This window comes from Culex quinquefasciatus, chromosome 2 (genome assembly GCF_015732765.1).
Source record: "Culex quinquefasciatus strain JHB chromosome 2, VPISU_Cqui_1.0_pri_paternal, whole genome shotgun sequence".
Classification (NCBI taxonomy): Eukaryota; Metazoa; Arthropoda; class Insecta; order Diptera; family Culicidae; genus Culex; species Culex quinquefasciatus.
Genome location: NC_051862.1, coordinates 115,385,354 through 115,399,563, shown reverse-complemented (window position 1 = coordinate 115,399,563; position 14,210 = coordinate 115,385,354). Strand labels below are relative to the sequence as shown.

At 43.8% G+C, this 14,210-nt stretch overlaps 3 protein-coding genes across 7 annotated transcripts in view; 1 reads left to right on the top strand and 2 right to left on the bottom strand.

Annotated features, from left to right (window-relative positions):
• The first annotated feature begins 4,515 nt into the window (after positions 1–4,515).
• LOC119766278 lies at positions 4,516–9,025 on the top strand. The gene is made up of 3 exons (XM_038250724.1): positions 4,516–4,649; positions 4,717–4,913; positions 8,955–9,025. Exons 1-3 carry the CDS (start codon positions 4,516–4,518, stop codon positions 9,023–9,025), a joined length of 402 nt encoding a protein of 133 aa, XP_038106652.1.
• A 46-nt stretch (positions 9,026–9,071) lies between these two features.
• The window catches only part of LOC6041414 (protein hu-li tai shao), a 38,600-nt gene continuing 33,461 nt past the window's right edge, over positions 9,072–14,210 (bottom strand). For 3 of the 5 annotated variants that reach the window (XM_038258493.1, XM_038258496.1, XM_038258494.1), the window contains 2 exons: positions 10,360–10,424; positions 9,072–10,286 (listed from right to left, as the gene is read on the bottom strand). In XM_038258493.1, coding sequence (XP_038114421.1) covers positions 10,176–10,286; positions 10,360–10,424 — 176 coding nt within the window. In that variant the 3' untranslated portion in view covers positions 9,072–10,175. The remainder of the gene's footprint in view (positions 10,287–10,359; positions 10,425–14,210) is intronic. The other 2 variants (XM_038258495.1, XM_001850624.2) reach the window with 1 other exon arrangement.
• LOC119768093 lies at positions 11,301–13,653 on the bottom strand. Its single transcript, XM_038258497.1, has one exon. It carries the CDS (start codon positions 13,305–13,307, stop codon positions 11,742–11,744), a length of 1,566 nt encoding a protein of 521 aa, XP_038114425.1. The 5' UTR covers positions 13,308–13,653; the 3' UTR covers positions 11,301–11,741.

The following is a 14,210-nucleotide window of genomic DNA, read 5'->3' as shown; positions in this document are numbered from 1 at the left end:
TCAAAACAAAACATTCGTTCCTAAAATCACAATAACAAGCAAATAATTCATTAAATTTAAGACCGTCAATTATCGCAGACAGTTTTATGCCTTTTATCAATTTCAAATAACAAGTTCAAGCAAAAATCTACCTGTTTCAAAACACAGGCAAAACAATTAAGCGAAGCTTTGGACCTGCATCCTGGCAGGTAAACAAAACTGTTGGATTTCACAACACAACAATTCAAGCAAAACAAATGATCTTTCATGAATCAAAAGGTTCGACTTACCGGACTGTGCCATTGTCGTGATCGGGGACTTTCTTTTATAATAAAAACACAGATATTTTGCAATTAACAAACAACACGTCTTATTCCACAGAAATTAACCACAAAACTGATTTGACAATCTTCATTTTCTCTTTCGCCGGCCGCGCGCATCTCGTTGTTTTCTCGCTCGTTGTTCTCTCTCGCAGCTCGCTAGCGCGCTCTCGCACTCAATCCACAATCAGCTAACAAGGCAATATTCATGAAGGTGCGCACTTTTTGTTGCGCTCTTAACTCTTATTTATTAATTATATCAATCTTATAATAAGTACTCATTTAATAATTTATTACATATTCAACCCTGCAACCCATAATCCCTACACTCTTATGGTTCGGCATATGTCCTCCCATCAGAACATCCTCGGGGCCTCCGGCCACTCCGGATTGTGGCCACTACTGCCGAAATGTCAAATTTCATATCCAGTATCAAAAACCATAAAGTTTGATACCCATATTGCCCCTACTCTTATGGTTCGGCATATGTCCTCCCATCGGAACATCCGCGGGGCCTCCGGCCACTCCGGATTGTGGCCACTACTGCCGAAATGTCAAATTTCATGTCCAATATCAAAAACCATAAAGTTTGATACCCATATTGTCCCAACTCTTACGGTCCGGCAAATGTCCCCCCATCGGAACATCCCCGGGGCCTCCGGCCACTCCGGATTGTGGCCACTACTGCCGAAATGTCAAATTTCATGTCCAGTATCAAAAACCATAAAGTTTGATACCCATATTGCCCCAACTCTTACGGTCCGGAAAATGTCCCCCCCATCGGAACATCCCCGGGGCCTCAGGCACTCCGGATTGTGGCCACTACTGCCGAAATGTCAAATTTCATGTCCAGTATCAAAAACCATAATGTTTGATACCCATATTACCCCAACTCTTATAGTCCGCCAAATGTCCCCCCATCGGAACATCCCCGGGGCCTCCGGCCACTCCGGATTGTGACCACTACTGCCGAAATGTCAAATTTCACATTCAGTATCAAAAACCATATAGTTTGATACCCATATTGCCCCAACTCTTACGGTCTGGAAAATGTCCCCAATCGGAACATCCGCGGGGCCTCCGGCCACTCCGGATTGTGGGCACTACTGCCGAAATGTCAAATTTCATATCCAGTATCAAAAACCATAATGTTTGATACCCATATTGCCCCTACTCTGATGGTTCGGCAAATGTCCCCCCATCGGAACATCCCCGGGGCCTCCGGCCACTCCGGTTTATGGCCACTACTGCCGAAATGGCAAATTACATATTCAGTATCAAAAACCATAAAGTTTGATACCCATATTGTCCCTACTCTTATGGTTCGGCATATGTCCTCCCATCGGAACATCCCCGGGGCCTCAGGCACTCCGGATTGTGGCCACTACTGCCGAAATGTCAAATTTCATATCCAGTATCAAAAACCATAAAGTTTGACACCCATATTGCTCCTACTCTTATGGTTCGGCAAATGTCCCCCCATCGGAACATCCCCGGGGCCTCCGGCCACTCCAGATTGTGACCACTACTGCCGAAATGTCAAATTTCATATCCAGTATCAAAAACCATAAAGTTTGACACCCATATTGCCCCAACTCTTACGGTCCGGAAAATGTCCCCCCATCGGAACATCCGAGGGGCCTCCGGCCACTCCGGATTGTGGCCACTACTGCCGAAATGTCAAATTTCATATCCAGTATCAAATACCATAATGTTTGATACCCATATTGCCCCTACTCTGATGGTTCGGCAAATGTCCCCCCATCGGAACTTCCCCGGGGCCTCCGGCCACTCCGGTTTATGGCCACTACTGCCGAAATGGCAAATTTCATGTCCAGTATCAAAAACCATAAAGTTTGATACCCATATTGCCCCAACTCTTACGGTCCGACAAATGTCCCCCCATCGGAACATCCGCGGGGCTTCCGGCCACTCCAGTCCAGGTGGTTGCCAGTTCCAATGATCGACTCCCGCGACTACCATGTCTTAGCTGGTCCTTGCCTCCAAGCCATCTGCTCCCAGACCTCCAGGCCGTCTGCTACCGGGCCACCAGGCCATCTGCTTCTGATGTGTTCTCGTCGACGTCCAGCAATAGAATGACTTTTCAGGACCGACCGAGCCGAGTTTTGTTGGCTCGTCGACGATCCGAAAATTATGTATGTGTGAGCATTTAAACAACCAACGCGAGGTCCGCTTCGGATGAAACCTCGGTAGGCACTGAATTTGTCTGAGGCTAAGTGCTAACTTAAATAGTATCGCACGGCATGTTGCAACCATGGTGCTACATTCTCGCGTGACAGTTCCACGGAAGGAGGAGGCAAGGCAAAATTTGCTAAGTGCTAGATACTTGAATCTGATTAATGTGTTCGGGAAAGGTTGCGCTTGACCAATCAGCGTTCGCTATTCTTTAGTAGTTTTATGTTAACTTTTAAGTACTTAAATAAATAAGTACTGTAATAAACATGTTTTAAGATCATTAAGTAAGTCTTCCCCTTTCGTTTGGTGGGTAAAACGTTCAAATTGGTCGAGAGGGAAAAAAGATACAATCGTTTGAAATCTTGCACTTTTTTCGAAAATTTGCTTCTACGCGTTACATTTCGCTTCGCGAAAAATCTGGATTGCTACCCTTGTATAGAGCCCTAAGACAAAGTTCTTTGTCAAAAGTTCACAAATTTTTGCGCACCCAAAAATTGATGTTCATTATTTTAAAGCAAAAAAATTTTCTCGTCTTTTGCAGTTTCATTATAGTGCGATCAGTTACTAGCTGGACTCGGTCACTGGAAACGACCGGCGACTCAGTGACCGACGAAATAGGCGGCGGGCCAGATGCGGGCATAAAAATGTCAAAATCTCTTCCCCCCTCACTTCGTCTCACCATCCAGCTGCAGCTTTGTTGACAAACAAACGGAGCACGCGGTCGCATGATGGCGGCATCGAGCCAGAATTAGGGGTGATCATGTGATTAAAAATGAATGTTTTTTCAGGAAAACTAAAATTTTTCCGACCGAATAAAAAAATTGCGAGCGTGTTCATACAATTATTCCTGATGTCGGAGAAGTGATGAAAAAGCAAAATTTTAATCCATAATTTTTCTATAAATTGATTTTTTTCACTCTAACTAGGAACCCCTAGGTCTATCCACGACCGTTTCCAATGACCGTGAGAAGATGCCAGAAAATCCAGCTACGAGCTAAATCCACAATAAGATTGATGCAGGGAATCATGAGAAATAAGCGATTTTGTTCTTCAATCCAGCAGAAAGGAATATACGATTTTTGGCAAGTAACCTCATTCTGGCGCCACCTACATTTGAAACATAGGCAAGCTGCAAAACCTCAATTCGCGATTAAAAGCTCAAAAATTCCGACAGATGGCGCAAAGCATCGAAGAATGACGACTCAAATTTTCGCTGTTCGGTTACATAGAGAATTTGCAGCAAAGCCGCCACCTATGAACAAATAGCGTAAACCTATGATTTTTCGAAAAAATGTGTTTTAACCTTCAAAATCAACATTTTTATTGAACTTATGACGGATTTGGATGAGAAAAATTATTTCCAACAATTTGAAAAACACTTTTCAATATTTGTTTGATTTTTCTATGAGAAAACTGGAAATTTAGAAAAAAGATAGTAATTTGGTTAGCGAACGACTGGACATGGCGTACCATAGGTACTTCGAGTACCGCAGGAATAAAATAGACCCACCAAGCGGTCCTTAGCCTCTTGTCCAGTAACTCCGATACCCTGGCCTCCCCGCGGCGCTAGCCGGGATACTAGTAACCATTGGAGAGATCGGGTAACCAACCCCGGTGGGAACTCTAGTAGTATGCTGACAGGGAAGGGGGGCTCCATCCTCTTCGAAGGGTGTAGCTATTCCGTTAGGCCTCGTGAGAAAGGCCCCCGTTACGGTGTCGAGAGAAAACCGGAGCTGGGTCCCGGTAGCTTCAAGGTGGCAGCCCCACCCCGAGACTAGGTATCGCAGCCCCAATCCGGCTGCATACCGAAATCAAAATCATTACGAACAATCAAGAAGGAATAAGGATCCGGAACAAACGGCATAGACCTAGGCACGAAAAGGACACCGATTGGAAACTCGGAACATGGAACGGCAGATCGCTACGTTTCGATGGGTATGAGTACGCTCTGTTGAACGAGCTCAAACCCCGCAACTTCGATGTTGTAGCGCTGCAAGAGATGTGCTAGAAGGGAGCGAAGATGTGGGAGGATGATGCTTTGGAGCTCACCATGTACCAGAGCGGCGGAGCCGAAAACAAGCTGGGAACCGGCTTCATAGTGTTGGGCAAGATGCGGAGTCGTGTGATAGATTGGGAGCCGATCGACGACCGGATGTGTAGGTTGAGGATTAAAGGCCGTTTCTTCAACTATCACATCTTCAACGTACATTGCCCACACGAGGAATCATCCGATGCCGAGAAGGAAGCTGGAACAGAAGTTCAACAGCTGCCCGCAGAGGGACGTCAAGATCGTCATCGGAGATATGAACGCCCGCATAGGAAGGGAGGAGATGTACAAGCCGGTGATCGGGCCGAACAGCCTGCACACCGTCACCAACGACAACGGCCAACGGTGCATCAACTTCGCAGCCTCCCACGGTATGGTGGTACGGAGCACATTCTTCCCCCGGAAAGACATCCACAAAGTCACCTGGACATCGCCTAACCAACGAACAAAAACACAAATCGACAAAGGAGTGCCAGCGGCTACTTGACGAGAAGAAAGCAGCTTATGTGGTGAAGCTGAGAGCCGCAACTGATGAAAACGTGGCCAGATACAAACAAGCGCTGAAACAGCAGAGAACGGTCTTCAAGCTCAAGAAGCGCCAGCTGGAAGATCGCGATCGCGCCGAAATGGAGCAGCTGTTCCGGCAGAACGAGACGCGAAAGTTCTACGAGAAGGTTAACCGGTCCCGCAAAGGCTTGTGGACAAAGGCGAGGTGTTGAACAGGTGGCAGCAGTTCTTCAACGAGCACCTCAACGGCGATGTAGCGCATGAAGACGGCTTTGAAGCCCAACTTGGACCGCCCGCTGCTGACCAACAGTTCCCGGACACCAGGAGACGGTGAAGAAGGAGATCAGGCAGCTGAAGAACAACAGGGCCGCCGGTAAAGATCGGTTACCCGGTGAGCTCTTCAAATATGGAGGAGAGCAGTTGGCGAGGGCGATCCACTTGGTGATTTCTAAGATCTGGAGGGAGGAGAAACTACCAGAAGAATGGATGGATGGTGTCGTGTGTCCCATCTACAAAAAGGGCGATAAGCTGGACTGCGGTAACTACCGTGGCATCACGCTTATCAACGCGGCCTATAAAATCCTCTCCCAGATCCTCTGCCGTCTGCTGACACCGTACGCACGGAGGTTCGTGGGCCCCTATCAAGCGGGGTTTACTGGCGCTCGGGCCACCACGGACCAAATTTTCTCGCTCCGGCAGATCCTCAAGAAATGCCGTGAGTACAACGTGCCCACATATCACATCTTCATCGATTTCAAGGCAGCGTACGATACAGTCGACCGCGAACAGCTATGGCAGATCATGCACGAGAACGGATTTCCGGACAAACTGACTCGGCTGATCAAGGCTACCTTGGATCGTGTGATGTGTCACGTGCGAGTGGCAGGGGAGCTAGCGGACCCCTTCCAATCGCACCAAGGGTTACGACAAGGTGACGGCTTATCCAATGCGCTGTTTAACATCGGACTTGAGGGAGTTGTGCGAAGAGCGGGTATAGACACGAGAGGCACGATTTGCAACAGGACAGTCCAACTTCTTGCTTATGCGGACGACATTGACATCATAGCAAGAGACCTAGAGACGGTGAAAAGGGTTTACACCGCCTTAAAGACGCAAGCAAGACGAATTGGATTGGCCATGAATACGACGAAAACAAAGTACATGAAAGGGAGGGGCTCAAAGGACGTTGACCCCCCAAGACTCACCCCTCTAGCTGTGATGGCGATGTGCTGGAGGAGGTGAGCGAATTCGTGTACTTGGGATCGCAGGTAACGGCCGACAACGACACCAGCTTAGAGATCCGGACTCGTATCCACTCCGCGAATCGCGCCTACTTTGGATTACGGAAAACCTTGACATCTGATCGAGTGCAACGCGCCACGAAGCTGACCCTGTACAAGACACTGATTAGACCGGTTGCCCTCTATGGCCATGAGACCTGGACGCTGCGGCAAGAGGACGAACGAGCCCTTGGAGTTTTCGAACGGAAGGTACTGCGAACGATCTACGGTGGAGTACGTACAGCTCAGAACGAGTGGCGAAGGCGCATGAACCACGAACTGCAAGCGCTGCTGGGAGAACCGACAATCGTCACCCTGGCGAGAATCGGGAGGCTCAGATGGGCCGGCCATGTCGCGAGGATGGACGAAGACCACCCTGTCAGGATGCTCTTTGACCGCGCGCGACCGGATGGCGGCACAGGCCGAAGAGCAGGAGCGCAGCGTGCACGGTGGGGTAATCAGATCGAGGCGGACCTAAGAAAGATCTGCAACCTAGGAGACTGGCGAGCTGCAGCCCAGAACCGAGCAACATGGAACAACCTTCTTGATAAAGCACGGGCACCGCGTATGGTGTTCTAAGCTGATTGGTATGGTATGTAGTAATTTGGACTATTTTGCAAGAAAGTCTGTCAAAAATCAATGAAAATTGTTGAATATACGTTAACACATCTGTTATCATTTATATAACTGTTTATTTCTTTGATATATACGGGGAAACGCATTTTTTCGTGTTCCAAAACATGTTTTTTTAAAGAAAAAGTTCACAAATTTTTGCGCGCCCAAAAAATGATGTTCATTATTCTAAAGCAAAAAAATTTTCTCGTCTTTTGCAACCAGTTTCATTAAGATTGATGCAGGGAATCATGAGAAATAAGCGATTTTGTTCTTCAATCCAGCAGAAAGGAGTACGATTTTTGGCAAGTAACCCCATTTTGGCGCCACCTACATTTGAAACACAGTCGCGCTGCAAAACCTCAATATTATTCAAAACCTGAATTGTATATATACCGTAAAACGGGGTGACTTTGATAGCCGGGGTGACTTTGATAGGTTTGCGATTTTTCCGCAAAATGAAAGGTACAATTAAAATACGTAAGGAATGGTTTAGAAACATACTGACCGTGGTAGAGAAGTGTTCAAAGTATCTCAAGAAGAATTTTTCATAAAATTTTAACAAGTTTAAATAGTTAGTTAACTATAGTTAAGAAAATGTTGATGAAAGTAATTATTTTAAACTTCTCAAAGTGTCATGATTTTCTCAATGAACATGATTTTTAATCGGAAAACGGAATGCATTTTCGGATTCTTTGGATAATTTTCCACTAGGAGAAGGTTAAATAAATTTGTAAATAATAAATAACATGTGTTTTTGAAACACCATTTAAAAAAAAAATCTCCAAATTTATAAGCAATTTCAGTTAAATAAATTTAATTTAAAATGTGAAAACTTGTGATTCGTGCTTCAAATTCTGTAAAAAATGCAAAATAAATCGATAATTTTATAAACAAAACCAGGTTTAACAAATTTTAGGCGAAATTTCGACTTTTTAACAATTTTACCTTAAATTTATATGTATTTTGCTTAAAAGCTTATACACTTAGTTAACTAAATATAAACATTGTTTTTTTTTTTTCTTAAAAACTATATCAGCTACTTTAGTGATGGTACATTTAGCGTACAAATAAAGTTTGAACATCTTAAATATGATTTTAACAAGAAAAACTATGACTATCAAAGTCACCCCGGAATTAAAACTAAGAATTTTTAACGTAACTATTTTTTTAAACATTATTGAAAAAACTTTTATTCCGAAATAGTGCATGGACTTTGTGTAGTCTACCCCAGTACATGTTTTAAAAATAACAATCTTGAGAAAAACCTTACCTGTTGAAAAATATGCTAAAAACAAATTGAAATCCTATCAAAGTCACCCCGGTTTACGGTAATTATAATTATAAATTTATAATAATTTATAAATTCAATTTTAAGTTTGCATTCCTATGTAACTGACCAGCGAAAATTTGAATCGTCATTCTTCGATGCTTTGCGCCATCTGTCGGAATTTTTGAGCTTTTAATCGCGAATTGCGTTTCCGCCCTTTGAGGCTATGTATGCGAATTCTGTTTTGTTAAATTCCAGCGTTCAAAACAACTTTTGAGCAAAAATTCTAGCTGATACTTTGTTAACTTTTGATGCTCTATCATTTTAAACAATATTATTTTTTCAAAAAAAAAATCATTTTTTTTTATTGCGTTAATTTATAGAGGGCAAAAAGTTTACACTCGTACTACTTGATTTTTTTTCTCAAAAGTTGTTCTAAGAGCTGTAAATTCAATTTTAAGTTTGCATTCCTATGTAACCGACCAGCGAAAATTTGAATCGTCATTCTTCGATGCTTTGCGCCATCTGTCGGAATTATGGAGCTTTTAATCGCGAATAGAGCTGCCGACAAGGATCGGTTACCGGGACGCTTCACTGTTAGACTCCAAGATATGGGAGGAGGAACTACGCGCTGCATGGACGAAACCCACACGTCACGTCGTCACATCTTCATCGACTTCAAGGCGGGCTACAGGATACAGTTGACGAGAAGGACATCGACCCCCATGTCTCACCCCTTTTAGTTGTGGATGGTGATGACCTGGAGGAGTCCAGCGATTTGTATGGCGTCTTGCTTGTCACCATGTTAGATTGAGAAATACAGATTGGACCTGGTCATCTGGGAATAAACGATTGCAGCCTTAATGATCAATCAGCTTGTAGATTTCTATTGAATATATTTTTTTCCATTACTTGAACACTTTTGAAGCATACGATCTGAAATTGGTTCAGCTATTTCTCGCTGAGCGACAGCGATTTTTGCCATTGTTTTATCTTTCTTTCTCAAAATGCGCAGTGGTTTTTTTTAGTGAAGCTTTGTGCTTCCTCATCGTTTTTCTTATGTTGAATAATATTAATGATCTTTCTTCACACATGGTCCGTCCGTCCGCCCGGCCGACGTGTGGACTTCGGCAATGTGTTATGTTATGCAATGTGGTTGTAGCTGCGTAAAAAAAAGCAACACTGGGACAATGTTTCTTCCTATGATGAGCATCGTTTGTCGCGCGCGCATGTGCAAAACATCGACTGGGAAAATACAAATGGTGATAAAAAGTAATGGATTGTTGTTTTTTTGTGTTGTTATTCTGCAAATTCGAGGAGAGAAATGCAACAATAGAGGCGTTTGTGGCAAACATAAGCAGCGAGAGAGTGATGATTGACTTGACTTAATTTATAAATTTTTAAAACAAAACAAATCAAGTCATATAATTATAGGTAGCAGCTACACGCTTTTGTGATCTCTTTTATCCAGTACAAGGGAGTTGTGGTTGTGTAATAATATCTAATCCTTCACTATATAGAGATGTACCGATTCAACGATTCTCGAAACGCACAAAATTTTTTGATCATTGTGAACACACCTAGATTTAGTCATCTGGACCTCGTAAAATCACACCCCAAACCGAGTCGATTTATCTGTAGATTTTCCCCACAAAAAAATCAAACAAGTCTTACGAGCTGCGGGTGAAAATCTAAATGTGTATTTAGTGTGCTAGACAGTCAGTACTGTTTCTTTCTATCGTCGTGATTACCGCTACAATAGGAATATCGCCTATCTCTCTAGGTGACGACGATGTTATATCAATGAATTTCTTCTTTACATGCGTTACATATTTCTTCGTTTTCTTCTACTTTTTTTTCTCTCTCTCTCATTATGTTCCAGATAGGAGGGGGAGTTATAATAAGGAAGGGATATAATATATATTTCAAAGTTAATAAAAATCGTCGTTGAGTGCAAAATTTGTTTAGGCCTCAATTCGCTTTTTTTCCTTCTTTTTCTTTAAAAACGAGGGTGTTCTTAAGCCCTTCTTTTTCTTCTTGTCCTTCTTGGGGGATCCTTCCGTGGATACATCCTGCTTGGGCGAGAAAGAAAACAAAAAATAAAACAGTGACGCAAAATTTCTATCCACAAGATCAACTACTATTTACCTCTTTGCTACTGTGTGAAAATGTGCTCATGTGGGCGTCTGAGTGGTCACCATTCACGTGTTCGCCTGCAAGTTTGGAGAATTAGGAATGGATTGCATGGTAAACTTCCCCGTTTAAGTAATACTTGTTGTGTGTGTGGTCCGCAGTTCTTGCTACTTAAAAATCTTGATCATAATAACACTATCAAAACTTCATTGTCAATTCGCAATTTTCAGTGTAAGAACGGGCCTTGACCGATCTTATGCACTAGATTCCCGACGAACACGCCCTGCCCTTACACCTACATCTCACCCTTGCTCTGAGTCAGTACGAGCAACACGCTAGAACACGCTTTGAGTGTTCGTGCCAGGCATGCACACCTTCTTTTCCGATTACGCATTTTAACTCGGCTGGGGGTGGTACATTACGTAGGGTTTGATGTAAGTATAAGCGCCTAACCATTTAAAGTGTGCCTAACAACTTTTACTGTTTTATTTTTAGTTTAAATTAAAAAACTAATTGTTATTTACTGTGTTTTGTTTTCTCCTGAAATCTTTCCTAGTGTTGAGTCGTGTTTATATGCTGTTATTTCTTTTGTCGCGGTGTTTTGTTACAATTTTTGGTCCTAAGCATTTAAAAAAAATATAGCAAAAGTACAATAGTAATATTTGTTTCAATTCTTTGATCATTCCAAAAAATATACTATTTGAAGAATCAATAGTAAAAGAAAGATAGTAATTTATAAAGCAGATAAAGAAATTAACAATAGTTAATAAATAGAGACAACAAACAAGCTTAGATTGTATATGGGCAATTTATAGGGCAGATGAAAAATTATTCAAATAGATAAATAAAGATAAACAAAATTGACATCGCTGCCAAATTAAGGAAAAACAGACAGTTTGTTACAGGAGCATCAATTAGTAAATACCAAGCCAACGTGGAGGTAAGCAAATAGGACACTTGCAAGGAACCAGAGCTATACTGTCTTGAACAAGAATGATCTAACAGGACTACGGACGTAGTCAGTGACGCTCCTTCCAGGATGTTCCTCGCCTGAGCGTCAACTGAAGAGGTATCGTCAGCATCATTCGCCCTTGGCCTGCACTATCAAAACTTCATATGATTAAAATATAATTGCACTAAAATGTAATCACTCATAATTCGCACTGCAAATCAAATTCAGATGATTCAGATACAGAGTAAGAAAACTAGAGTTCGACGAGACGCACCTACGATGGTCATCATTATGGTTTATTAAACGAAAATTAATGAAAAAAAAAAACAAGTAATCAGTGTCTTAGAATGTAAGAGATAACATTAAATACTTAAACATTGTAGTTCGTTGGCATAAAAAAAACTGAGGATAAACGTTAAAACGTTTCGAATTCGAACCGGACAAATTATTCTTCGTCGGCGGCATACTCGGACGAAGCGGGGTCATTGTTGTTCACTCGCAGACAGTCTTCCAGCGTGGCCTTGGTCATCATTTCCAAATGATTGGCCCGGACCTCGTCGATCTCGCCCTGCAGTTGAACAATTTCCTGCACATCGTTCTGCATCTGGCTCAGAGAATCGCCTAATTCGGTGATACATTGCGTCTGTTGTTTGCACTCTTCCTTCAACTGCTGCTGCTCGCTCTGATTGTTACATACTTTCGGCGTAAGATAATGATCGTCCTCTTCGTCGTGATCGGAGTTGAACTGCAAACTGCGACGCTTCAAAGATTGCCGGCGCAGCTTCCGAACAGCGCTGTGCGTCTGCTTGGCCGTCAGTGGCGTTTTTCGTTCGACGGGCTTGCCACTTTTTGACGACCGGCACAGGGTGGGTGACGAGTACTGCTGCTTTGTCTTGACGCGTTCGATATTTTCCTGAATAAAGTTCCGGTTGCGTCGATTTTTCGTCCGCTTGTTCAGCGTGGCCGGCGTGGCTCGCTTCCGGCCACCATTCAGTCGCTTGGGAGAAACCGAGCTTGACCGCTGTCCAGCCGACGGTGCTGGATCTGTGCCGAATTCCTCCACCGGTTCCGGTTCTTCCTCACGTGCCGATCCAGTGACGGCATTCGTGGTCTCCTCCGAGCGAACATTGATTTCATCGTAGTTTGTACGATTGATAATTTGCTCACCGATTTTGGTGTACACCGCTGGCAAGGTGCCGTACTTGAGCGAGAAGCTGTCAATCTTTTCCAAAATCGTCCATTCCTTCTCGTCGAGGTTGAGCGAGCTAGCAGTTGCTGCGTCACTAAATAGCTCACGCGTATGGTTCAGTAGCGAGGTTTCGCTTTGCAATGGTTCATTTGAATGGACAAAGAAATCTATATCGTCCTCGCTCACCAGTTCGGAACAATCCAAACCGTTACCAGTCAAGCTCTCGGGTGTGGACGGCTTCGAGTACTGCAGGCCCTCCAGTTGGAGCAGAAAAGAGTCCTGCTGGACGGAACGCACCTGCCGCAGACGGGCATCGCAAACCTCCGAAATGCGCTCTAATTTTGTGTTATCGTGGCCCAATTCAGCCTCCATCTCGAAAAAGAACCTCGGTTGGTTGCGGAATGGGTTCACCGCCTGAGGCGGTAACGGCGCCATCACGGTACCCTGCGTCTGCTCAAAGTGTAGCTTCCGGCGGATGGTCTGCTTCAGGACGTCGTCCGTCATCGAGAGATATTTTTCGGTCGAAAAAACGTCGTTCAGCGAAGTCGACCGACTGCGGCCATGATACCGGGACGGAAGCGCGGGGATGTGGAAGTGGTGAATCCACGGCATGCGTCGGGGCGTGAGGAATCCGAAGTAGTTGTTCGTACGGTATGGCAAGTTGCCGATGGTGGTCGCCAGGTGGATGAATGATTGCGTCGAGTACGCATAACTTTTGGACGCCACACTGGGCGTTACGGTCATTCGAGCCAGTAGGGACGACGCGTCTCGTTCGCGGCCCCATTCCGAAATGACGCTGGACCCTGGGCTCATGTTCATCATCGACAGCGAGTCCGTCCCGATGGAGTTTTTCGACGGTCGTACCCCGGTGAGGAATCTGGCGAACGTTGCATTCTTCACATCAAACTGAATGCCGTCCTGTTCTTCAGTTTCTAGATCGAGTTGAATTAAAAAGAGACCAAATCATGATTAGTGATGTTGCGTACAACAAAATAACTCTCACCTGAGCTACACTACACACATAGATCTACATCTACACATATACTATAGCTACTATTCGGATGCGTACAGAAACAGTTTTTTGCACTACACAAGTAACGATTTTAACGATGGAAGCTTAGGTGTAAAAAGAGGTTTGCAATTGCCTCAACAACCAAGCCTTGGGACACCTAGTTTCGAGTAGGAATCTCGCAATCGAGAACGCCAAGACAATGCTGTAGAGCGAATTATTTTGATTTTGATTTCTTTAACATAAAGGTAAGAACAAGATTGTCCGTCAGGCCTGAACGCAAACGCAAAATTTTGTGCCTGTCATCATAGCCTGCCAGTCATCGACCATTGAACAAAGCAACCCCTGCAGATTGTTCAACTGACAGTTGATGGAAAAATCGAACTGGCACAGCGTTCTGGGTTCACCACTGCGTCGAACGGACAATCTTGCTCTTAGCTTAAAGCTGAAGACTTCCATCATTGTCATGATTTTTCGTTCAAAGATATAAATTTTGCATCGCTTTCAATATTTTGACAAAATTCCTTCAACAAGTTGTTTAGAATAGTGCCCTACACATGCTGATTCCTTTTGGTAACGATTATTCCATTCCTTGTAAAGTTATGGAAATCGTCATTAATCAATGATTGCCAACTAAGACGTCAATGACTGTGCCACAAAATTATATAAATTTTGAAGCACAATTGATTTAGATCAAAAATTCTTTCAGTGGCTTC